Genomic DNA, 26,227 nt, shown 5'->3' with positions numbered 1-26,227 from the left:
CACTTTAGTCGTGGCTGACTCTGTGCGACCCCATAGACGGCAGCCCACCAGGCTCCCCCGTCCCTGGGATTCTCCAGGCAAGAACACTGGAGTGGGTTGCCATTTCCTTCTCCAATGCATGAAAGTGAAAAGTGAAAGTGAAGTCGCTCAGTCGTGTCCGACTCTTTGTGACCCCATGGACTGCAGCCCATCAGGCTCCTCCACCCATGGGATTTTCCAGGCAAGAGTACTGGAGTGGGGTGCCATCGCCTTCTCCGATTCTATAGGGAGTAAATATGAGGAAAGGATGTAAAGGTGGTGAGTATGGGCAACCCTTTCAAGAGGCTTGACTATGAAGCAGAAGATTAAACATAGAAAGGTAGCTGCAGAGGGACATGGGCAGAGGAAGGGTTTTCTGATCTCCAGATTCACCCTGGATCCTCTGAATGGAAACCTGGAGAAGATCTAGGATCTCTTCCCACAAAATGTCTCTGTGAGTCATCACTGGGTTTGACTGTGGGGCTCACTTTCCAGAGGGAAAGGAAGGGAATGAATCTACGCAGAACACTTTATGCTGGTTTCTTTTCAGTCTCTTGAGTGTGTAGAGCTCTTCCCTGTCTAGTCTAGAGCCACCAAACAAGTTGGTGGCTGCTTAATGCCCTTCCCGCTGTGGTTTGCATTTCCCAACCTTCCCCTTCTCAGGCCAGTCCTTTAAAGGGTGGGTTGTGGGGATACTTCCCTTTGAGTCTCCATCAGAATATTTTTTTAAAACTGCTATAATAAGATATAGTTTATATACCATAAAATTCATCTAGAATGTACAGTTCAATGCTTTTTAGAAAATTCAAGAGCTCTGTATCATCATAAATTAATTTTCTTATTTTTTATAATTATTTTTTGGCTGTGCTGTGTCTTCATTGCTGTGTGGGCTTTTCTCTAGTTGTGGCAAGTGGGGGCTGTGTGTGGCCTTCTCATTGCAGTGGCTTCTCATTGCAGAGCACCGGTTCTAGGGCACTGCAGGCTTCGCTAGTTACAGCAGGTGGGCTCAGTAATTGCGGTTCCGGTTCCGGGGCTCCAGAGCACAAGCTCAATAGTTGTGGCTCTGGGGCTTTGTAGCTCCACAGCATGTGGAATCTTTCCAGACCAGGGATCAAACCCAGGTCTTCTGCATTGGCAGGTAGATTTTTTACCACTGAGCCACCAGAAAAGCCCCATAAATTAATTTTAAGACACTCATCACAGCATTTTACTGCTTAATTTTTATAGCAATATCTTCAGCCTATGATGATGTTTGTTTATTTATGTTTCTTTCTCTGTACTTTGTCCTTCTACATTAGTCTGAGCTTCACCAAGACAAGGACTGAGATGGCTAAGCTGAGGGCTGCATCCCCAGCACCTAGGGACACCTGCTCGCAGAGGGATCCGGGAGTAAGATGCAATGAAAGCTTGAAGCTTGAAGCTTGTCTCATCCACTCTTGACTGCAGCAGGTGCAAGACCCCTGGATGGGAGCCAGGTTCCCACTTGGGAAGCCATTAGGAGTAGAGGATTCTCAAAAGGATTGTAGGAAGGGAATATATTCCCGGGGAGGATTGACTCTGGGGTGGGGCCATGGTAATTTGGGAAACAATGTTCAGTCTATCTGTTGTTTTCAAAGGACCAACTAGGGAAGGTAACTCTGGGCAATATCTTTCTGGCAGGCGGGAATACGCGGAACGTGGAGTGGTAAGAAGGGCGTGGGGTCGCCAGTGTGATGGAACACCGCATTAACGCGCCACAGCGCAACTGGAGTTTTCCTTGGGAAACCCAAACTGGATGGCCGCTGAGCTGGCCCAATGGCGTTTTCGAACCTGTGCCCAGTCTGTTGTGGGCAGTACTTGCTAGTTGCGGAGGCCAGGCGCTTCGTTCTCTTGCAACTTCCAAGCCACAAGAGCTGCAACCTTGCCAATGACTCAATCGTTTCCCTGCACCCTCTGGGCTGTGCCACCCGCCACAGCCGCACATCTCCAGGCTCCCACCGGTTCCCGGCGTCTCGGGGCAGCGCCGCCCGTCCCAGGGGAGCCGCTGGCGCACCTGGCGCCTCGGGCGCCCGGGCCCTGCGCGCTGGTGGCCACACCGCCCGGCGCGCAGCTGCCGGCGCGCTCCCTCCCCAAACACTTAAGTGGAGTGGCTTGTCTAGCGCCCAGCGAACAACATTATCCAATTGCTTCCCGTTTTATTCGCAGGCTGGGAGCTGAGAGAGCCTGAGCGTTCACTTTCAACCCTCAAGGGGAGGAGGGATTGCGGGTGGGGAGGGGGGACGCTCCCGGCTCCACCTCGCGCGCGCGGCGCGACCAGAGCGCCCGGCTCCAGCAGAGGCGAGCAGCGCCGGAAAACCCCGCAGCAGCCCAGAGCCCCGCGATGGAGTGAGTATCCCCGCGCCGCGCGCGCCTTTAGCTGCCTTCCCCTCCGAATGTTGCTATGGCGACCGAGGCAGCCGGCTGATCCCGGCTTGGGTCCCGGTCCAGGATGGGTGTTTAATTTCAGCCCCGTGTGTACGCCTGGCGTTTCTATAGCAGCAGCCGGGGAGGCAGGAGCCAAGGGGTGCCAGACCTGAGATGCGTGGTTTTGGCCGCTGCCCCTTGGCCAGCAGGGCCTCGGGAGGGGACGATGTTGCTGAAGAGGGAGGCACGTTCTAGGCTTTCCCGTCCCTGCCCCAAGCTTCCGCCACTCAGGGAGTTGGCCTCAATAGCCATTACTTCCGATTCCTAACCTTGTCAGCATTATTGGACTGCAGTCAGAAAAAAAAAAAAAAAGAGTGTGTGTGTGTGTGGGGGGCGGGGGTCACTGCGGATCAGAAGCAAATGTAGCTTGATATGAAGCGTGTAATGGAAGCATGATGAGTTAGTGGGGAATATGAGCCAGGGCTGCAGTGCCCCGGCTACTGGAAACCATGAGGACCCCCAAATAATTGATTTGTTCCTGGAGTAATTGAGAAAGGAGACAGAACAGTAGGACCAGCAGCCGAGGTTAAATTACAACGTTTGGCACCGTGGGCACCGCATGGGAGGCATGGGGAAGAGGGCACGAAGGCAAGAGGGGCGTTAACCAGCAAAGACACAATGAAGGTCTTGGGTGGAGGTGCGGACTGGGATTCCTCTCTCCTCTCTCTTGGCCTCCCTGCGTTGCTTTTTAGTCACTCTTCCAGGCTGCTGCCGCAGCAGAGCCACTCTGACAGGCGCCAGGCGCCAAGAAAGAGTCATTTTGGGAGCCAGCTATTAGATACCGGCTCACTTGGTCAGCTTCTCCTCCCGGTTTGTTCCCACGGATACTCCCTGACACTGACGCTGTATGAAATCATATTTCAGCCCGGAGATAATGTCCTGTTTTCAGGTACTAGGGCTTTCATGCCAAACCCAATAAACCCCAGATGCAGCTAGTATGTTCCCTCCGTCCTTTCATATCTGATTGTGCAGATGCAATTTAATCCTCACCAACAAGGCTGCTAACGCAGAAGTGAGCGATGGTGTGGCATTTTAGCAATGAGGAGTTGTAGATTTCAGCCTCTGCGTTGGCTGGTCCTTGTGCTGGTGATTTCCTACACCAGTAATTTGATGTCTCTGAGCCTCAGTTTCCCTATTTATACAATGGAGGTAAAGATGTTCCTTTCTCATTTTGAAGTATTGAGAGGATCAGATGTTTCTTTCTCTGCTAAAGGGCTCTGTCAATTGTAAGGTATATGCAGATTTAAGCAGCTAATGATCAAGGCTCCGGAGTCAGTTTGCAGGGTTTGAGTCCTTTTACACTTTGCTGCCATGACATTAGTCTCTCTGGGCCTCATTTCTGGAAACAAATGGTGATAATAACAACACTTTTATGTGATTTTTGTGAAGATTAAGCCCGTTGGTGTATACCAAGTTTTTTAGAACAGAACCTAGCACAAACTAAACTCAATAGCATCGATTACCAATATTATTATTACTACTGTGGTCTCCAGCATTTTCCACTGACATCTGATGGAGTCTCAGGTTGGCACCTAGCTTTGTTTTTCAGACAATTGCTAAAGAAACACACTGTCCCAAGGGCAACTGAGAGTAGCACAGTTTTAAGATACCACTGTAGATGCAGACAACCAGAAGACACAGCAGGCTTGGGGATACAGAGCAGAAACTGGTCACCTTGCCATCATCATGGCTGTTTTCTGACCCAGAGATTCTGTTTTAAGAGATTGAATGTAGGTCTAGTTATTTGCTAGGGGAGTAATTTTCATCTTTATGATTTCACATTAATATTAACACTCTAATGTATATAACACATCTGCCAGGCTTAGAGCGTGAGAGTTTAGTAACTGTATAGGATTTGTCCATTTACCTCCTCAGACCTTCCCTCTATTTCCTCTCCATCCCCCACTAAGCTTAGTTCCAGGTGTGCCTGTCTCCCACCTGGAACTCCTTGAAAATGAAGAGTTTTCTCATTACACCCTTCTGCTCCCTCCATGGGATCCCAACTGGGGCCTCATCCAGCCTTCTTCTCCCCATGGGCCTGGCCCTGGCTTTCGCCTTCCCCTGTGACGTTCCAAAGCCCTCCTTATCTCCCAGTTAACCTCTCGCATTTCCAACTGTTTATCTGTTCTTTGCCTCGCTCCCTTTGCGTCAATCGTATGATTTGCTTTATAACTCTTTACTTCCCCTTTCAGAATACCACCTTTTTTTGGTCCTACCTTGAAATTTCCCACCTGCCACTTCCTGTCCTTCCCCTCAATCTAAACCAGCTCCAAAACTCATCCTAGATAGGACAGCTTGCCTTAAATGTGGGTGAGATAAGGACTCAATTCTCCTTTCTTACTGTATCCAACTCAGGTTTATGGAAAAAAAATAATAAAAGAGGGAATGAAATTCATGTCTTTCTTTTATTTTTTCATTTAACCAACAAGTATTTGTGGAGGTTAGCACTGGTCAGTGAAGCAGTCATGATTCTTATTGCCTGGAGTTCATTGTCTAATGAAGGGATAGATGTTAAACCAGTAAACACAAATGAATCTATGTTGTTGTTCAGTCACTGGGGTCTGATTCTTTGCGACCCCATGGACTGTAGCACACCAGGCTTCCCTGTCCATCACCAACTCCTGGAACTTGCTTAAACTCATATCCACTGAGTCGGTGGTGCCATCCAACCATCTCATCCTCTGCTGTCCCCTTCAATCTTTCAATCTGCTGTCCTCCTGCCTTCAGTCTTTCCCAGCATCAGGGTCTTTTCTAATGAGTCAGCTCTTCGCATCAGGGGGCCAAAGTATTGGAACTTCAGCATCAGTCCTTCCAATGAATATTCAGGGTTGATTTCCTTTAGAATTGACTGGTAAAGTGCAATAAATGCCATGGAGGAAAAAACACAGAGAAAATGATGAGGATATAGGTTAGGGGGTTGGGATTGGGGGCAGGAGGAGAAGGGGATGACAGAGGATGAGATGGCTGGATGGCATCACTGACTCAATGGATGTGAGTCTGAGTGAACTCCAGGAGTTGGTGATAGACAGGGAGGCCTGGCGTGCTGCGATTCATGGGGTCGCAAAGAGTCGGACACGACTGAGCGACTGAACTGAACTGAGGGGGTTAGCAAAGCCCCATTGAAGAACTGAAATGTAATGTGACATCTAAAGGAGAATCTAATGTAGGAATTGGCTGGTTAAAGAGTAGATGGAAGAAGCACTCTGGGCTGAGAAAACAGCATGTGCTAAGGCCCTGAGACAGGAGAGACCTCAGCAAGTTGGAAGAACTGGAGGAAGGGTCCTGTGGCTGGAGTTCTGCAGTGAGGGGTTGATGGTTCAGAGATGGCTAAGTGTGTGGAGCCACCAAAGAACTTTCAGCACCTCTCCTTCTGAAGGTGACCAACAAGGACCTACTGTACAGCACAGGGAGCTCTACTCTGTGTTGTGTGGCATCCTGGATGAGAGGGGAGTCTGGGGGAGAATGGATACATGTATATGTATGGCTGAGTTCCTTTTGCTGTCCACCTGAAACTATCACAACATTGTTAATCAGTTCTACTCCAATATAAAATAAAAAGTTTACCAAATGAATGTGTCATAGCCAAGTATGAGAATGCTTTAAATGTCTGCAACTGGAGAAGAGATTATCAGTTTTAAAAGCTAGACTGTTATGTGCCCATAGCTGATCATTTTGAGTAAGCCAAGGTCACTATTTAAAATGACACTGAGTTAAAATAAAAGCAAAATCATTTATTCATGAGAATGATTGGTTTTAATAAAACAAGAGCATCTTAGTTAAAATGAGGGGAAAAAATCTCTATCACAAGCCGAGAGGGTCCTAGGTGATTGTAATTGGCTGCCCTCCTTGTTTGGTCAACTGGAAGATCGGGGTGTTTGTGGGCATGAACTGTAGATACTAATTTGATTCCACACCTAAAGGTTGTGTCAGACACTTCCCTAGAACAGTCTGGGAGCCGAAAGGCAAAGAGAACAGAGCATGGGAACTCTTTAAATTGCTAGAGTGTGTCCAGTTTAGACTTGATAGGTTCTTTACTCTGACAGCTGAGGAAATGAGAGACCATCACTTGTTATTTACCATTTGTTGCAGTTATATTGTGAGTTTTACCTTTTCAAAGTTTTGAACATTTGCAGTTTTGAACTGTGAATATAATTCTCACAGTTCATTTAATTGAGTTTTCTTTATGTACGAGTCTCTGTTCTAAGTGCTGAGATTACAACAGTGAACAAAGCTGAGCCAGATCATCTCCTCACGGAGCTTCTGTTTAATCGTGGAGGACATGTATATAAATGTTAATGTCAGGAAGTGATAAATGTTCAGAATAAAAGTAAAACCCAGTAGGAGAGTGGAGGCTGATTAGACCAGGTTACTTTTTTTCTTTTAATTGAAGTATAGTTGATTTACACTGTTGAATTAATTTCTGCTGTATAGCAAAATGACTCAGTAATATGTATATATCTTCTTTTTTATATTCTTTCCCATTATGATTTATCACAGGATATTGAATCTTGTTCCCTGTGCTATACAGTAGGACCCTGTTGTTTATCCATTCTATCTATAATAGCTTGCATCTGCTAATCCCAAACTCCCAATCCGTTCCTTCCCACCCCTAAGGGAGGGTTACTTTTGACAGAGTAGTAAGGAAACATATTTATGAGTTGGTGAGTTTGAATAGAGACTTGAATAAAGTGAGAGGTTGACCCATTGTAGAAGGAGCGCAGTTGCAAAGGTCCTGAGGCAGAACCCTGCTGTGTGGGCTTCGTTTTCACCTTGGATCTAAACGGAGTGCAGATCACCATCAGCCCTTTCACCAATGGCATCCTCTTTCCTGAGCATGTTGTGTTGATTAAGTGTTCAGTTGGAAAGTTTTGTTTTCTAGGAGGGCCCAAGGGTGTTATATCCTGAAAGTCTTTCTGTGGCTTTTATGAACAAACAAATTGAATGCATAAAATTATACAATCACATTCCTCCCCCCACCCCCCATAATTCTATAAGATTTTTCCATTGTGTTCTGGCCTTGACTGTTGTTCTGGTGAAGTCGGAGTCTAGCCTGGTTAATTCCTCTGGCAATTTCATATTTTTTGTCTTGGTGCTGACAGAAATATTTTTAAACATCAAAGTTTAGCAACTTTTTTTGTGATATTTCTCGCTATAAGTTACCGTGTCAGTTTTTCTTGGAAAATGGTATGTTCCTTTGATCTGAAGATCCATGCTGTTGCTGCTGCTGCTGCTGCTAAGTCGCATCAGTTGTGTCTGACTCTGTGCAACCCCATAGACAGCAGCCCACCAGGCTCCCCCATCCCTGGGAGTCTTTTTTTTTTTTTTTTTTTATTTTATTTTATTTTTAAACTTTACAATATTGTTAGTTTTGCCAAATTAGTTTTGCCAAATATCGAAATGAATCCGCCACAGGTATACATGTGTTCCCCATCCTGAACCCTCCTCCCTCCTCCCTCCCCCATACCCTCCCACTGGTCCCAGTGCACCAGCCCCAAGCATCCAGTACCGTGCATCGAACCTGGACTGGCAACTCATTTCATACATGATATTATACATGTTTCAATGCTATTCTCCCAAATCTCTCCACCCCCTCCCTCTCCCTCTCCCACAGAGTCCATAAGACTGATCTATACATCGGTGTCTCTTTTGCTGTCTCGTACACAGGGTTATTGTTACCATCTTTCTAAATTCCATATATATGCGTTAGTATACTGTATTGGTGTTTTTCTTTCTGGCTTACTTCACCTGGGATTCTTTAGGCAAGAACACAGGAGTGGGTTGCCATTTCCTTCTCCAATGCATGCAAGTGAAAAGTGAAAGTGAAGTCGCTCAGTCGTGTCCGACTCTTAGCGACCCCATGGACTGTAGCCTACCAGGCTTCTCCATCCATGGGATTTCCCAGGCAAGAGTACTAGAGTGGGGTGCCATTGCCTTCTCTGCTGAAGATCCATATTTTCCTTTATTTTTTGTAAAGGGATTTTCTTCCTAGCCTTCAATTAAAAATTTTATTCTGTTATCTGCTGCAGGTGCATCTATTACTCACTCCTTGCCATCATAACTGTTTTGAATTGCTTTCATTTTTTACCCTTGACTTTCCCATGAGTTCTTGTGACATTTTAAAATCTATCCCCTAGGTAACTGTTTTTTAGCAGTATTTGTTTAGTCCTTACTCATTTTAATGTAGCTTTCACTTCTTTAATGGTTTTGTTGTTCTGTTCATTTTCTGGCTCTGCCAGTCCATTTTGCACTTATTTTTTTTTAAAGCATTTATACTTTACTTAATTTCTTTGAATATGTGGAGAAGAGTTTATCTGAAAATTTCATCCATTTCTTGTATCATTTTCTGAAATATATGTACCTGCCTTTTGTTTGTAAATCTTTCCTTTCTTTTTTCTTTTTGTTAAATAATAGTTAAGTATATAGAATCTATGCACGTTGATAAATTTTTATTTATTACTCATTTCCAAATGCACGTAATTCTAGCCAAAACGGCTGTTTGTCCAAGAATAAGTGACAAGGATAAGGGCAGTGTTTGGGGGACACAGTGACTTTTGATGAGATGTTTTGCCTCATAAACATTTCTTACAACTCTGCAATGTTTTCTGGTCTAAAAATACCTTGCAGTGAGTGAACACATCACTCACACAGGTCGCACATCTCAGCTTACTTGTGTGTGTGTGTGTGTGTGTGTGGGTTGGGGTGGGGAGACAGACAGCTGCTTGGTGCTTATTTATCATTGCGTAATTGACTCTGTTTAGCATCCCAAAGGGGAGGGGGCAAGTCATCTTCAAAGGTAATTGTTATTTTCTTTCTTACATCTCTTGCCTCCAGACTAGTTCTCTGTGTTTAGTTTTTAAGTTTTCAGGCTTTCATAGATAATGAAGATAGAGGGCTCGGTGTCACTTCCTGCACTACTCCGGTGTGGAAGCAGCCCCTGCACACAGATGTTCCCCATGTCCCCGTGACCTCCACATCACACCCCACCATTCCAACACTGGGCCTCTCTGGACTGTCTCCTTAGTTACAAAAGAAATTTGAAAACCTTCTGAGATGTACAGAGGTAGAGATCACCTTTTAGGGTTGTCCGTTGATTTAATAAAAATTATCCTCTTTTTGAAACTCATAGACTTAGAAAATGCACTTATAGTTGCCAGCGGGAAGGGATAGTTAGGGACACATTGCTATACTTAAAATGGGTAACCAACAAAAACCTGTTGTATAGCATATGGAACTCCACTCAATTCTACCACTTATGTGGTGGCCTGGATGGAAGAGAGATTTGGGAGAGAATGGATACATGTATATGTTTGCCTGAGTCCCTTTGTTGTTCACCTGAAGCTATTACAACACTGTTAATCTGCTATATGCCAATACAAAATAAAAAAACTTTTAAAAATTGTCTCTCTTTGGCAGATAATTCTTATAATCTGCAACTTGAGAATCCTAGCTCTTTGCTAGCTTCATAGTAGATCAATTTTTATTTATGATTTTTCATTCTTTTAGTTCCTTTCAGCAGGTTTCCTGCAGATAGAAAACTTGCCTTTACCATATCTTTGAATGAATCAATGAATCTTGTGTTCCTATGAAAATAACATTGGGAACTACCAAATGTCATTGTTATTAGAAAATCATACATATCTTTTTCCAATGAATTCTTAGGAATGTCTATGTCACAGTAAGTTCGTGAATGATATTATAGATACTTTGCAGTGGAAGAGCTTTGGAAAGGGTATGATGCTGCTGCTAAGTCGCTTCAGTCATGTCCGACTCTGTGCAACCCCAAAGACTGAAGCCCACCAGGCTCTGCCGCCCCTGGGATTTCCAGGCAAGAACACTGGAGTGGGTTGCCATTTCCTTCTCCAATGCATGAAATGAAAAGTGAAAGTGAAGTCGCTCAGTCGTGTCCAACTCTTAGCGACCCCATGGACTGCAGCCTACCAGGCTCCTCTGTCCGTGGGATTTTCCAGGCAAGAGTACTGGTGTGGGGTGCCATCGCCTCTCCGTGGAAAGGGTATACTTGGTGGATATTCTTCATCTTGCCCATCAAATCTGCTGTCTCCTCTTCCCACACTGATTTGTGCCCTAGGAGGCTGGCCTCTGTGGTCTGCATCAGTCAGGCTCTCCTGCCCTTTGGTTTCCTGTTGGGTTGGATCAAGGGGAGACATGAGCAGGGTAGAAGGAGACTGAGGTCAAAGCATTTATTGCATCATCTCCTTTCTTGTAAGGAAGTGGGTTGGCAGTAGCTGCTTTCTTTTTCTGAAGGCCACAGCCGCTGCCTGCAGCCTGTCCCACATCTGTAGCTCTAGTTCTCTTCCGGTTCTGACACCCCTCTCCACCCCACCCCCGCCAAGTCCCCTCCCCGGCTTCCCTACTTTCTTAGCCTTTGGTGCTTCACCATCCCTGTTAGTTTTTTTTCACTCTGACCATGTCTCTGTAAAGCAGTCCCTTTATTAAGCTTACTTCGGTTATCCAGTTTGAGTGTGCCATCTATTTTCAGCTGGGATTCTAACTCTCAAAGGATAAAAGTATTTAAAGTCTTACAAAAACGTACTTCACATTTCCGGGACAGACCTTGACAGTTTTTGTTTGTACACACATTCTGGTCATTGGCGTGCAAGGCTCCAAAATATGACACGAGTGTTGACAGTTGTTATGAGTTTACCATGAACTTACTAAGGAGAAGCTTCGGTTCCACAAGGTACCAAAGTGTGTGTTTGCTTCACATCGAAAAATGTCATTTTTCTTATTACCTATAATAAAAATTCCCCTAATTTGACTCCTCTGAGGAAGACTAATCTCAGTTATGGAGAGGTTGAATTAGAATTTTATCCTATTTAAAGAAGTGAAATTTTCTTCTCATTAAAGGAGGGAACCTTACTAGTCAAAATTCTGTTTTTGTGCACAGAACGTCATTGTATTTCACTACTGTTTAAACATAAGTGATAATTTAACTAATCAGTAGTGTGTAAGTGAATGCTTCCTAAACTGCTGCCAAATCAATAAAATCTGTCCCATCTTGTTTGCTCTTATTCTTCACAGACAGCCATCTCAAGAGCATAAAATAGATCTAATCAGAAGGTATATCTTACAAGTTCTGAATGTTGTTCAGTTGCTGAGTTGTTTCAGATTCTTTGCGACCCCATGGACTGCAGCACGCCAGGCTTCCCTGTCCTTCACTATCGCCTCCTGCCCTCAATCTTTCCCAGCGTCAGCATCTTTTCCAATGAGTCAGCTCTTTGCATCAGTGGCCAAAGTATTGGAGCTTCAGCTTTAGCATCAGTCCTTTCAATGAATTTTCAGGGTTGATTTCCGTTAGGATCGACTGGTTTGATCTCCTTGCTGTCCAAGGGACTCTCAAGAGTCTTCTCCAGCACCACAGCTTGAAAGCATCAGTTCTTTGGGGTTCAGCCTTTTTTATTGCCCAGCTCTCACATCCATACATGACCACTGGAAAAACCATAGCCTTGACTATACAGACCTTTGTTGACAAACTAATGTCTTTTTTTTTAACATGCTGCCTATGTTTGTCATAGCTTTCCTTCCAAGGAGCAAGTGTCTTTTAATTTCATGGCTTCAGTCACTGTCTACAGTGATTTTGGAGCCCAAGAAAATAAAATCTGTCACTGTTTTCACTATTTCCCCATCTGTTTGCCCTGAAGTGATGGGACCTGATGCCATGATCTTAGGTTTTTGAATGTTGTTTTTAGCCAGCTTTCTCACTTTCCTCTTTCACCCTCGTCAAGACGCCCTTTAGTTCCTCTTCACTTTCTGCCATTAGAGTGGTATTATCTGCATTTGATATATTTTACAAGTTCTGAATGAATGGGCTCTAAATTAAAGATATTATACTCCATCTAGTTATATAAGTATTTCATACTTAGAAAGTAAGTTTTTTAGACTGCTTATCATTTTGCTTTGAGTACCACTAATTCTCTGTCAGTTATGTTCATTTATTCATTTGTTCAACTCATAATTATTAAATATCTACTTCGTGCTAAGTATTGTTCTAGGTCCCTGTGATACAAATATGAATATGACATAGTTCCTGCCTTCACGGAGGCTACAATCAGTGAGGAACAAGTATAACTGGCTACGTAATTTTAATAAAGTGTGCTAAGTGTTGTACCGGGGGAAAGTTTGAAGAAATATTGTCTGAAGCACATAACAAGGGGACAGGAATCTAAATGAATCTTAAGCATTCAGAGATCCTGCTGCTGCTGCTGCTGCTGCTAAGTTGCTTCAGTCGTGTCCGACTCTGTGCAACCCCATAGGCAGCATCCCACCAGGCTCCCCTTTCCCTGGGATTTTCCACGCAAGAACTCTGGAGTGGGTTGCCATTTCCTTCTCCAGTGCATGAAAGTGAAAAGTGAAGGTGAAGTCACTCAGTCGTCTTCGACTGTTAGCAACCCCATGGACTGTAGCCCACCAGGCTCCTCCATCCATGGGATTTTCCAGGCAAGAGTACTGGAGTGGGGTGCCAGTGCCTTCTCCGTCAGAGATCCTACATGGGGCCAAAATCCAAGCCTGATTCTTAGCCCCTCAAATTAAGTTAGCATTAAAACAAAAGCTTTTTTAATATCTGAACTAGTCATCTTACAACTGCTTAAGTCATTTTCCAAAAAAAATTAGCCAAGCTAATTGCAGTATTAAAGCTAGATTGAATAATTGATAGTCTTCAAATATAAAGCATTTGTTCTCACTAACAAGCCTATGGCTGAGGCCCCCTCCACGACCACTGCAGTGCAGTGGTAAACGTCTGCCCCCTGGAGGAATCAGAAACTCCATTTTTTCAAATAATAGTGCGAAGAGGGTTCAGTAAGGAAGGAAAGCAAAACAAAGAACAGAAAGGAAACAAAACAGAACAAACAGACAAAACCACATGAAGATGTATTTGCTGGGTACTGCTAAACCTTTTTGGATACTTTACTTGTTTCAGCTGTCTTTGTTGAAATCATGTCCAAAGCCTCTCACTTTTGAAGAGCATTAAGATTTGCTACACTATAGCTGAGTCTTCCAGGGAAGAACTAAAGAAGTTGGTTTAGAAACAAAAGTTCTCCAACTTTCCAGTGCTTTCCTTACCTTATTTTCCAAGACAGAGGTGTCCAGCATTTAAAGCTGATGACACCAACAATAAAGGTTTATCTCCTCAGAGACTCACACTGTAAGGTTCAGTGAATCCCCTGGGAATGATGTTAAAGGGCAGTTCCTGATTCTGTGGATCTGGGGTGGGATTGGAAAGTCTACATTCCCAATAAGCTTCCTAGGAGATGATAATGATGCTGCTGCTCTGGAGACAATACTTTGAGTGGCAATGCCCACAACACAAAGACACAGCGTAGGGCTCTATATAATGCAAGAAGTGAGCATCTCGTTCTTTTACACGTCCTCCCCACCAACAACCCTCCTGGTAGAGGATTGCTGCCATGAACTGGAGTTCAGCAGTCTACAGAGCAGAAACTAGGCTCTTCATTTTAGTTGGCATAACTTGGCAGTTCCATGTCTATAAAGCCTTTATTTTCTAGAAAGTTAGGGCAGGATGGGGGTTTGGAAAAAAAGTGTTCAAGGGGTAAACATGAATTTTATCTATTTTTAAAAATACGAATTTAAAAAGTGTGGGGGTCATAAATAATTTAAAATCTAAAAAAAATTTCTTTGGCCAGTTCCTTGATGTTTAAAAAATAACTAGTGAATCTACTTACCTCTAAGTTTTGCAAATCGGTAAAATCTTGGTGTAAATGTCAAGTTATGATTCTATAAATATTAGTCATGTTAATAGGAATACGAAATGTTCAGGGCAAGAAGCTTGTGGTATTATATTTTTTGGACAAGATCGACAAATTTAGGGATCCTTACTGTTGAAAGTCAGGGAAGAGTGACTGATTTTATAAAGAATAATTTAAACATGTTATTATGTTGGCTTTTTATGTGAGATGATAATTATCCCCCAAATTCCTTCCTTGTTATGGGAGTTAAATAGTCTAAGAACAATACATGTTCGAGAATTAAACTGTACAGAATAAAGTTTAGTTATGGATTCTTGATTACTTAATAAAATGATGGCTCTCCAAACCTAATTACATTTGCGTGAATTAAACGCATTTCTTAACGGCTCTCGATTTGTCTTCCACCAGTCTGTGTCAGCTATACCACGTGCCTTCCTATTAGAGTCACTCCAGGTCTCGAAATTAGAAGCATTATATTATATTATGGTGATGTACATATGGCATCAGTGCAAGAAGAGTAGGAGTGTCATGCCCTGCAGAAACAGAGATTTGGAAGGAGTGTGTGTGTGTGTGTGTAAAACTCTTTTTTAAAGGCCTCCTTCTAAAATGTGTATCTGTGTCTTATTTTGATACTTTCCCATTTCCCCCATGCATTACCTTGGGAATGATAAAAGGATTCCTAAGGCCAAAATCCTGAGGCTGATGGAAAAGCTTTGGCCCTTGTCTCCCACTGTCTAAATTTGCCTGCTTCAGGGGACTGGTCATCCTTGGGGGTATAGGCTGGCATCTGGCATGCCTCAGTAGGACTGGCTGCCTGTGTTCCTCCTGGGCTCTGGCGGGGGTAGGGAGGTTAGGGAGAAAGGATGGGAGAGGAAGTGGGGAGGGACTTTGTGATGCAGAAACACAGGGTGAAATCTACAGAGGATCCTTGGTGCCTGTTGGTTTTTTCAATAAGGAAAGCTGCTTGGGTGGTCTGCAGAGGAGGCCCCTGGAAACTGGTCCCTCCCACTGCCTGGCTGACACTGATAACCTCTGATTTTCTTTCTTGTTTCTCTCTGTCTCTGTGCATCTCAGCTTTGCTGGTCTCTGGATGGGATGAAAACCAAATGGGTCCTTCATGTAGTGCCCTGAAATGGTGGGAAGCTGTTGGTTTAATCCTGCTCTCTCTTTCCCAGTGAGGGGGACTCTGTCTACCTGGGAAGTTCCCTTGACACTGAGCTATGCCAGCCTGGGGAATAAGTCAATGCAGACAAAATGAATTGTCTTCCCTTTTGTTTGGTTATTTTTCTTTCACTGTGTTATTGAAGTTTCTTAAGTAGACCCTTGAGCTCACCCAGAGCTATTTTTGTTCATGGATAGTTGTCTAATTGCTGATCTTTGTTGGGAGACAGAGGCTTAGGTCTCCCATGTCATCATCTTGGTGATGTCACCCTGGAACCTAATGGAGCTCTGATCCATTTCCAAAGCATACAACAGTCTCCTATGACATCTAAAGCTGTATCCCTAGACCCTGGCATTCTAAGTGGTACTAAGATGCAGGTACCATGTAGCTATCAAGATAGCTAGGGGCCTAGCTCAGGTTGTCACTGCTTTTGATTCACAGAATAAAAGATCTGTAGGGTGGATTAGCATAAACCGGAGATCAGAGGTAGTGTCATTGCCTGAAGTTTGCCTATATTGGGGTGGAAGTTTGGGCTTGCAGTTGATGAAGAAAACTCACCTACACTTAGGTATTAAGCTTATGAATAGATTTACATTTGGAGTCTCTTCCACCATTAAATGATTCATAGATGGTATTTCATGGGTTCCCTTTATCAAATTCAGGATGTTATTTTCTTTCTCTACCCTCCTCCAGTCTGTGACAGTTTCTCAGACTTTTTCTGTTTTTTTATTACTATGACAGTTTCAAGGAGTACTGGTCAGGTATTTTATAGAGTTGTCCTCCATTTGGGTTTGTCCCATGTTTTTCTCATGGTTAGAGTGGGGCTATGGCTTTTTGGAGGAGGACCACAGAGGGGAAGTGCCAGTCTCATCACATCATTTCAGGTGTACGAACAATCGATGTGACTCATCACGTTGATGATGTTACTCTTGGTCATGTGGCTGAGGTAGTGTTTGCCAAGTTTCTTCTTGGTAAAGTTACTTTCCCACCTTTTCCAGGGTGTGCCCCACCTCCTTGAGGGAGGGTAACTGGATAATTTACTTGGAATTCTTCTGTAGGGAGATTTATTGTTTCCGCACCATTTATTTGCTTATTCAATCATTTATAGATATCAGCATAGGCTTATGGTTATTTATTTTATATTTTAATTAGGTTATTATTATCCAATGCTACATTATTATTTTGTTCCAAATTTTCTGTTTTTGTCATAGGGATCTTTTTTAGGTTGACTGTGATGTACCTAAATGTAATTTTCTTGATGTTTCTTCTATAGGGTTTTGGACTTTCAGCATATATACTTTAACCACTCATTCTTTATCCTTTTCTTTTAGGACCCCAATATTCATATTTTAGAGTGCTTGGTATTGTCCCACAAGTCATTGAGGCAATGGTTTTCTAAAGCTTTTTCCTTGTGTCATGCTTCTATTTTGATAATTTCTCTTGATCCATTTTCACATTCATTTTTTTCTCCTGCATTGTCCAATTTGCTGTTAGTCACATCCAATGAATTTTTTAAGTATTTTGTTTTTTAGTCCCAGGATTTCTTCTTGGTGCTTTGCTAATCTCCATATCTCTGTGAATTTTCTCATCTTTTCATCAGTTATATCCACATTTTCCTGTAGATCCTCTGACTTATTTACATAGTTATTTTAAACTCCTTATCTTCTAATTCCAGTATCTGGGTCTTCTGTGGGCCTGTCTCAGCTGACTGTTACATAGTCTTCACTCTCACTGTGCCCGTAGACGTTTTTGAAATGATGATGGGGACTCCCATGTTAAGTGGTATCTGCTTAGCACCTCCTAAGGCAATCTGTTCTGCAAAATGTCTTACTAAAGTATCCAGAAGATACTAAAAAGATAAAAAGAAAATTTCAGCACCCCAGATTGAGACAAATGACCTTTGGTCACCCTCTGGAAGGAATTTCCACTAATTATGAAGCCAACAGAATTGGGAAGAGGACAGAATTCAGTGTCCTACCCATGCCTTGCCTCTGGAAAGGGAGTAGCCTCACATTCCAAGAACAAGGTCGAGAGAGTTCTCCCCTTCCCTCACTCTCTGCTCAATTGACTGTACAGCCAGAAAATCAGGCAACTTTTTTTCATTTTAAGGCATGTATTAAATGACTGCTGTGCCAAGAAAACAGGGAAGAAAACAGAATTATTGCTTGTCCACTGTAATCTTGGAGTGTAGCTAATGAGAAAAGTACTGCAAGACAAAGAAGCGATAGTTGGCTGAATGTGGGTAGCTTCATTAAAATAGGGAGTAGAGGAGACCAGAGTAGACTTAGTGACAGATGAGTGCAGTTTTGTACTTGCTGAGTTTGAGGCTCCTGTGGTGTTTTACTAAGATCATTAAGATGTGAGGCACTTCTAGATTTAATTATAATCATCAAGACTTTTCAAATAGATGCAAGGGAATAACTGGAATAAACTTGGCCATGTGATTGGACTTTAAGTCAGAAGTGATATGGGCCTGGAAAACATGTAGTAGTTGAAGTCAAGGATATGGATGAAAGACGAGCAAAGGGCCCCGGATAAACCCCCACGGGGCACCAACATTTTAAGTTCAGACAAACCAAAAGGAACATGCACATGAGACGCAGAGCAGTGAAGGGAAATTGTCATGCAAAAAGTGGTATTTCAGAGTCCAAGGAAGTAATGTGCTTCAAGAAAGAGGAAATAGTTCACAATGTCAAATGTTTCATATTATACAAGTCATAAGTATGTAAACTGAACGTATTAAGTAAGATTAAGTAAGATGAGTGCTGAGACTTGATTGCTGGAATTGGGTACTCGTTATACACTGATTATTTTTGGCAAAGAAATTTCAAAGGAATGATGGGGGTAGAAATGAGATTCCCATGGGTTGAATGAATGAGAGGGGCAAAGTAAGGGTCACATAAGTCTTTCTAGAAATTTAAAGTAAAGCTAACAGACAGTAGCTAGAAGGTTGTGTGTGTATGTGTGTGTTAGTAGCTCAGTCATGTCCGACTCTGTGCGATGCCATGGACTGTAGCCTGCCAGGCTCCTCTGTCCATGGAACTCTCCAGGCCAGAATACTGGAGTGGATAGCCATTCCCTTCTGCAGGGATCTTTCCAACCCAGGGAACAAATCTGGGTCTTCTGCATTGCAGGTGGACTCTTTACTATCTGAGCCACTAGGGAAGCCTCAGCTAGAAGGAGAATTCTTTTGTTCATGAGGAAGACTTGAATACATTTATATTCTCAAGAGAAATAAGCAAATGAGATCAATATTGAAGAGAGAATGATTTCTAGGGGTGGACCTAGACAGGAACAGGTAAATTTATTGGCAAATCACTTACTCTGTGGTTCACAGGAGGCAAATAAGAGATTTTTTTTGATCCCTTAGTTCTTAAGTCAAATTATGGTACTGTAGGGATCATAGATGGCTTTAACGTAAGGTCTGACTTGGCCAAAGAATTCTTGTAGACTAAGAGTAATGTTGGCTTTGTCCTTCATTTTATTTTTATTGGACGCTAGTTGCTTTACAATGTTGTGTTAGTTTCTGCTGTTCTGTTCTCATTAGTTATCTGTTTTATACATAGCAGCATGTATATGTCAATCCCAGTATCCCCGTCCATCCCACCCTCCCTTCCCCCTTTGGTGTCCATGCATTTGTGCTCCACGTCTGTGTCTCTATTTCTGCTTTGTGAGTAAGTCCATCTATCCCATTTTTCTAGGTGGCGTGTATATGCGTTATGTACGATACTTGTTTTTCTCTTTCTGACTTACTCTGCATGATGGTCTCTAGGTTCCTCCATGTTTCTGCACATGAGCCAGTTTCATTCCTTTTCATGGCTGAGTGATATCCCATTGTATAGGTGTACCACATCTTCTTTATCCATTCCTCTGTTGATGGACATTTAGGTTGCTTCCATGTCTTGGCTATTGAAATAGTGCTGCGATCTTATTAAGAGAGAGGTCTCTTCTACCTCAAACCCCCTAACTGCCACAGACAACCATTAACATTAATAAGATTAATAGACCAACCTAGTAAAAGCCGTTTCATTCTAAACAGGCTTTGAGGTGATTTAATAGATATTTATTTTAATAATAGAATTGAATAAAAAGAAATGGGTGATAGAATCAAGACAAAAGGAAAATTAGGTCTGAGAATATAGATTAAGGCTGAGCAAGATTAGGACATGGCAAATGCATGTCACATCATTCCATTCATTGTTGCAGAGGTGGGCTGCACATTTGACGCTAGTCTTGCCAGTGGCTAGAACAAAGAGGAGAAGCAACTGGCGGCAAGGTTCAAATGTCTAAAGGAAAGAAATAAACTAGTTATTAAGAGGAAAACGGTTTTTCTTAGGCCCACGACTTGAGAGAAATTTCTCTCCACATTCCCACAGTAAATTCACAAGAATTTCCTTGCAGTGCCCCTTGCTGAAAGTGGATGACAAAACCACTGCATGCATTGCCTTTTATAGAATGAAGTATCAGTGGGGGGAATTAATGGGTACTAAATACTTAAAAGGTTCCAACTACTTTCCTAGGTCCTATTACTTACCCTGCAAAAGTTCCTTACACAATCTTTGTTCAGGGTTTCACCCTTAATTTTCACATCTTTTAAAACCCCTGAAATAAACATGATCTGCATTTCATTTTAGAACGGATGAAGAAAGGATGTCTGTTTCAGTTCCCTTTCTCATTGTTGACTGTGCTTTACACTCAATCTAAGAGAAGCAACGCACTTGGTACTGGGAGCTGATAATGGTGGGTTTCATTTACAATCATTATGATTTTCAAACAGATGCCATTTCTCAGGGCACATACTTGCCTAGCAGAGATAATCTTGGGGCCTTCCTAGTGTCCAGCAGAGACAAGGTAAAGACAGAGGAAATTAAAGTTCTGGGAAGAGGAAATCACTGTTGGCCCAAATGTTATAGTAGCCTTCCCCCCTCCCCACCAGTTAAAAGTAAACCTAAATTTAATTATAGTGCTGATGGTTGGGCTTGATGAGTTTAACGGATGCTAATTCAGAGGTGGCCGGGAATCAATATATTTTTTTTCAGCAAGTAATAACATGTTTGCTTTAAAATCTTTTATCTAAGTATAAGATTCAATGTGTAAAGTTTTTTGAGGTGAGAAGTCTGATAAAGGCAATATGGCAAAGGCAGATTCCTGTCTAGGGTTTCGATCGACCCTGGTCGATCTGATCACAAAAGTCCTCTCACCTCTGGGGCATCATTTTAGAAACCTCCAGACACCCCCAAACCCTCCTGGTACTGTGTCTGTGTTATAGGCAAGGCCTCCTGATGTTTGGAACTCCATCAGCTTTCTATGGAGGCTTCTTCCTGGGAGAGTTCCAGGTTGCACATTGCCAAGCCGTGGCTGTGGAGGGCGTCCTGTTGACAGCACTATTTTAAATGAAAACGCTTTCATCCTGAAGATGTAGCAGGTTGGAGGGAAGCTGTTTCAGAAGTGACAAGAGCAAAGACACACTAAGAGACCAGTGGTATGAGAATGGGAACAGTCAGTGTGTGGAACAAGAAGTCATGTGAAGAGCTGGTTCCTTCACCAGCCAGATGCCCTTGTTCTCTGCTATTTCGTGGTTGCTGACCTTGCCCTTCATCAGTGGAAGTAAACTACCACCTCGCTCTTGGAAAGGGACCCATGTAACCTGCCACTGAGTTTTGTCTTTGGCAACTCTTGACTTATCCTCTGTGATGTTTGGAAAGGCTTCCAGGCTTCAGAAGCCACTTTAATAGAGTTTAGACTAATTATACTTAACTTTTTCATGCTCTGCTGGAAGAGCCAGAGCAACCCCAAAGTGTAGAATTCTAAAGCTCAATGGTCATCTGGCTTATGGACGTGTGAACCCAGAGGTAAGTGGTCTCCGTTACAGTTGGACCCACGTTTTAAAAATGCACCCCCTCCCAAGGTTAAGAAACCCCTCTGGTTGATGATAAGAGTGTTTCATTACTTTTAGGCAAGAAGAGAAATATTGTTGCTGGAGGTGGAAGTCCCTCCTCTAATTATGTCGGGCAGGCTGCTTCATTTACTGTCTGTGTGACTTGGTAAAGTCCCCCTGTTCATTCTGAATTGTTCATCTGTAAAACGGAGTAGTAATCCTCTCTCTAGATTCAGGCAAGAAGAAAGAGTGTTTTAAGTTCTTATGTGCTGATGTTATTTTATATTTTATTGACATTTATTTCTGGGAACTAACCAATTTTAATCCATGACTCACGTTTACCTTACAGTCCACTGAGATTCCCAGGTGGTTCTGGCTACACCTGGGTCTGCTGAGCTGCTTCTTCCTGCCATGTGTGTGGTCTGGTTTTGATTCAAATGGTGCAGCTTATGTTGAAACTCCATGCTCTGTTATTGAAGCCAAGTCACACATAGACAGGCCTGGACTCCCTTGCAGAGGGACACTTGCACGCTCCCAGGCCCACTTTCTCTCCTGGGTGAGCAGAGCGGGACAGTCACACACGGGCAGGGCTGGGAGAGGGGCAGGCACGGACCGTGCTCTCACATGTGCTCCCATCACTGGTCCCCAGCAGGAGCACAGTCCATGTGCAACTATGCCCAAAGCTCAGACCTGCCTTTGGAAGTTACCCTAGAGAAGGATGGAGAAGGCAATGGCACCCCACTCCAGTACTCTTGCCTAGAAAATCCCATGGACGGAGGAGCCTGGTGGGCTGCAGTCCATGGGGTCGCTAGAGTCGGACACAACTGAGCGATTTCACTTTCTCTTTTCACTTTCATGCATTGGAGAAGGAAATGGCAACCCACTCCAGTGTTCTTGCCTGGAGAATCCCAGGGTCGGGAAGCCTGGTGGGCTGCCGTCTATGGGGTCGCACAGAGCCGGACACGACTAAAGCGACATAGCAGCAGTAGCAGCAGAGAAAGATCTCAGTTCTGTGCTAAGAATAAGTGCTATCAGGGCATGGATCAAGGTCCTTAAACCTTTTTTTTTTTTTTTTTTTTTGTGGTACCACAGATTTTTCTGGCAGTCTGATGAAGCTTATGGATTCCTTAAAAAATCCTATAGAATGTGTAGGATTACAAAATTTAGAAACATTTACACTGAAATATAGCCATAAAATATTTTTTAAAATATGGTATAGTAAATCATGTACTTTTTATTCATGCATTAAATGCCAAGCCTAACAGCAGATGAAATAACTACAGTTAAGTAATGAGTATATTGGTTATTTCTATATATTTGCAACAGTGAAAATATCTGTGATTTCTATTAGTGACAAAGCCAGAGGCAATTCTCATCCTTATCCTACTGTGGTTGACTTGCATTCATAACTGGAAGAAATACAACATTTCAGTTAGAAATTAGTGAAAATAAATATGTCATTTTTTCCCCCTATGCAAGTTCATGAATTCCATGAATTCTGTCCCAGGTGGGACCCTAGATTTGGTCGGTAATGAAAGCAAAATAAAAGATAAGTATGGGAAAAATAGAAAGCTTACCTTTTCAATGTACAGTTACATGAATATTAAGTACATTTCAAACAATTAACAACAAATGTGAATTAGTTTGGTGGTTAGCACAGCTTTTTTCATATGTTGTCTCCAGTAAATATCTGTTGGTTTGAAGAAACTAACAAAAGCATTGCTTTGCTTTCATGCATTTACTGTCTTTTCTTCCTCCCATGGACTCTTTGAGGACACGCAGACTTCCCTATGATACAGGAGCCCAGTCAATTCAAATTAAAATATCCGTATGATATAATGTCTGGAATAAGTCAGAATGTCTTCAAAATATCATCTGCTTAGCTTTGTAATATCCTATCAGATAAGAAAGAGAGAGTCCTCACTAATGTGTAGCAGAATTCTATCTAATAGATGCCATTTGTTATTTATTGCCTGTCAAGGATATAATTGTCATTTAATACAATAAGCTTGTGAGTATGCATTACCCACATTCAGCAATGCAATTCAAATATCATTAGCGCTTATGTGTAATAAGCCATGGTGGGCATTACACCAGGAGCAGTGGCCCACTGGGGAATATAGAGATGAAACAGATAATGATTCCTGCCTGCAGCAGGCTTATGATCCAGTAGCGGGGGAAGATACATATAGACCTAATCGTGAGACAGGTTGGACAAGACAGACTAAAGCATGACAAAAAGCACTGGGGCAGATAGAGGTTTTTTTTCTGGAAATGGTGGATTTTTGAAAGGAACAAAAGCCTGAGAAGGAAGAGGGAAGATGAAAAGGCTGAAAAGGTTGAGGTTTGAATTTCAGAGCCAAGTATTTTAGACTTCTTACATGCATAGTTCAAAAACACCATTGCTGTCCTCAAAACAGTACATGTACTCAATGGTATGCTTCCTTCTAGTCACAGTATAGCAGATGGATCGTGATTTGGGGGCCACTGAAGACTCTTGAGAGTCTCTTGGACTGCAAGGAGATCCAACCAGTCCATTCTAAAGGAGATCAGCCCTGGGATTTCTTTGGAAGGAATGATGCTAAAGCTGAAACTCCAGTACTTTGGCCACCTCATGCGAAGAGTTGACTCATTGAAAAAGACTCTGATGCTGGGAGGGATTGGGGGCAGGAGGAGAAGGGGACAACAGAGGATGAGATAGCTGGATGGCATCACTGACTCGATGGACATGAGTTTGAGTGAACTGCGGGAGTTGGTGATGGACAGGGAGGCCTGGCGTGCTGCAAGTCATGGGGTTGCAAAGAGTCGGACACGACTGAGCGACTTATCTGATCTGATCTGAATACCTTGTGGCTCAGCTGGTAAAGAGTCTGCCTGCAATGTGAGAGACCTGGGTTCGATCCCTGGGTTGGGAAGGTCCCCTGGAGAAGGGAAAGGCTACCCACTCCAGTATTCTTGCCTGGAGAATTCCATGGACTGTATAGTCCATGGGGTCGCAGAGTCGAACATGACTGAGTGAATTTCACTTTCACTGAACACCGTAATGATTCTTGAGTTTTTAAGATTAAGTTTAATGAACACTGCTTTCCTCATCCCCAGTTGAAGTCTTGTTCAAAGAATTCAGGTGACTCCGAATTTCTAATGGGAACAGAGGCATCTAAGGGCCATATGTGACCAAGCTAACAATGCTAATCTGAAGCATGCTTTGCTCTCACTCTGGTAAAGCATCATTGTAGTGGTTCAGGGTAATTTTCCCAAATGAAAAATTTAACAGGATTGATAACACACAGTGATTTGATACAACTTTATTCTCTTAGACTAGTCAAGACCATTAGGGAGCCTTCATCCATGCCAGGCCTCTGTGTGTTTTAATGAGAAGCGCCTTGATTTATAGTGAAGTCTGGCAGTTTAATGTAGCTCAAAATGTAATTTGTAAACTCTAATGACCAATGTGCTAGTGACCCGAATGGTATAAATGGAACCATTTCTCGGAATATGTGCTGTTCTGATGTTTCTGGATCAGGTTGCTTTGCTTGCTTTAGGAAAAATATTGCTTTGTACATGGTTCACTAGATAATGAAACAGTTACATCTTTTACCAAAGATACGCTTTTCATATAATTGTCTAAGTACATCTGTGGCTTTTGAGTGTATAGAATAATGAAATATTCGTGTAGATGGGACTTGAAAGTGCCCTAGGGCAGTTGCCTTACTTTGTAAAAGGAGATTTTGAGACCCAGAGAGACAAAAAAAGATCTGCCCAAGGCCATTTAATTCCGAAGAGTGGACCGTGGATAAGACCCAGGCCAATGCCTTTGCCCCACTCAAGGTTGACCCATGTGTGGGTTTTTAGCTTGCTTGATCTTTTTTTTGAATGAATATGTATTTATTCACACTTTCTGAAGTTGGTCTAAAACACTTCTCACATACTGCATTTCTTTTTGATGTTCCTATTATCGATGTCAAAAAATGTCACAGCAGAGCAAAAGAACTGTTACATTATTAAATCAAGAGAACCCTCAAGATCGTTTAAATAAAACAGTTTCTGCTGCTGTCAGTGGCAATTAGCACCTGATCTTTTACTTGTTTGGAGTACCTTATGCTGCATGAGAACATGTTTCTCTGCCAGGTTCCTGGGCAATTCTGACCAAGTAGCCTTGTGTATTTTGCACTAAATGGAGAAGTTCCACCCTAGACGAAATATCCTTCCTTCTCCTCTGATTTCTTGCCTTTACTTCTGAACTTCCTTCTTATGATAGGCTAAATGGTAGCCCTCCCAAAAGATACAGCCATATCCTAACCTCTAGATCCTGTATACATTACCTTATTTTGAAAAGGGGTCTTTGCAGATGTTATTAAGGTAAGGATCTCAAGATGAGATCATCCTGAACTTAGGTCGGCTCCCAGATTCAATGTTGGATGTCCTTAGAGGAGAAAGGCAGAGGGAGATTTGATACACAGAGACATAGGGGAGAAGGTCATTTTAAGAAGGAGGCAGAGCTTGGAGTTATGAAGCTGCAAGGACCAAGGGAAAATGCCAAAGATTGCTGGCAGCCACCAGAAACCAGGAGAGAGGCATGGAACAGATTCTCCATCTGAACCTCCAAAAGGAACCAAAGCAGATGCTAATCCATACTTACGGATTGAATGAAAGGCCAATAAATGTTTGCTTCTAAAAAGTGCAGAGTGGTCCAACTCATCAGGCTGCCAAGAAGTTAGATAAATACAAGATAGCTAAATCCAAGAGAGGATAAATACAGAGAAGACCAAAATGCTTAAGGAAAGGCAGATACCATGATAACCTTTGTGAAGCCTAATGTATCCTTCTGTAATCATGGGTTCTGAGACTCTAGTCGCTACCATCACTCTGAAAGGCCTTAGTTCTGTCTCTTCAGTGGGGTGGATGTAGGTTCACATCCACCCCACTGAAGAATCACATTCCAATCAGAGGACTCAGTTCAGTTCAGTTCAGTCACTCAGTCGTGTCCGACTCTTTGTGACCCCA

General features: G+C 42.9%; 1 protein-coding gene across 2 annotated transcripts in view; it reads left to right on the top strand.

Moving 5' to 3' along the window:
* The first annotated feature begins 2,362 nt into the window (after window positions 1-2,362).
* PALM2AKAP2 (PALM2 and AKAP2 fusion) overlaps window positions 2,363-26,227 on the top strand; it is a 515,173-nt gene continuing 491,308 nt past the window's right edge. For both annotated transcript variants that reach the window (XM_070375129.1, XM_070375128.1), the window contains exon 1: window positions 2,363-2,382. In XM_070375129.1, the coding sequence (XP_070231230.1) occupies window positions 2,378-2,382 (5 nt within the window). In that variant the 5' untranslated portion in view covers window positions 2,363-2,377. The remainder of the gene's footprint in view (window positions 2,383-26,227) is intronic.

The sequence above is a fragment of the Bos mutus genome, chromosome 8 (assembly GCF_027580195.1).
Source record: "Bos mutus isolate GX-2022 chromosome 8, NWIPB_WYAK_1.1, whole genome shotgun sequence".
NCBI classification, from domain to species: domain Eukaryota; kingdom Metazoa; phylum Chordata; class Mammalia; order Artiodactyla; family Bovidae; genus Bos; species Bos mutus.
The sequence above is the reverse complement of the archived record's forward strand: the minus strand, read 5'-3'. Positions and strand labels throughout refer to the sequence as shown.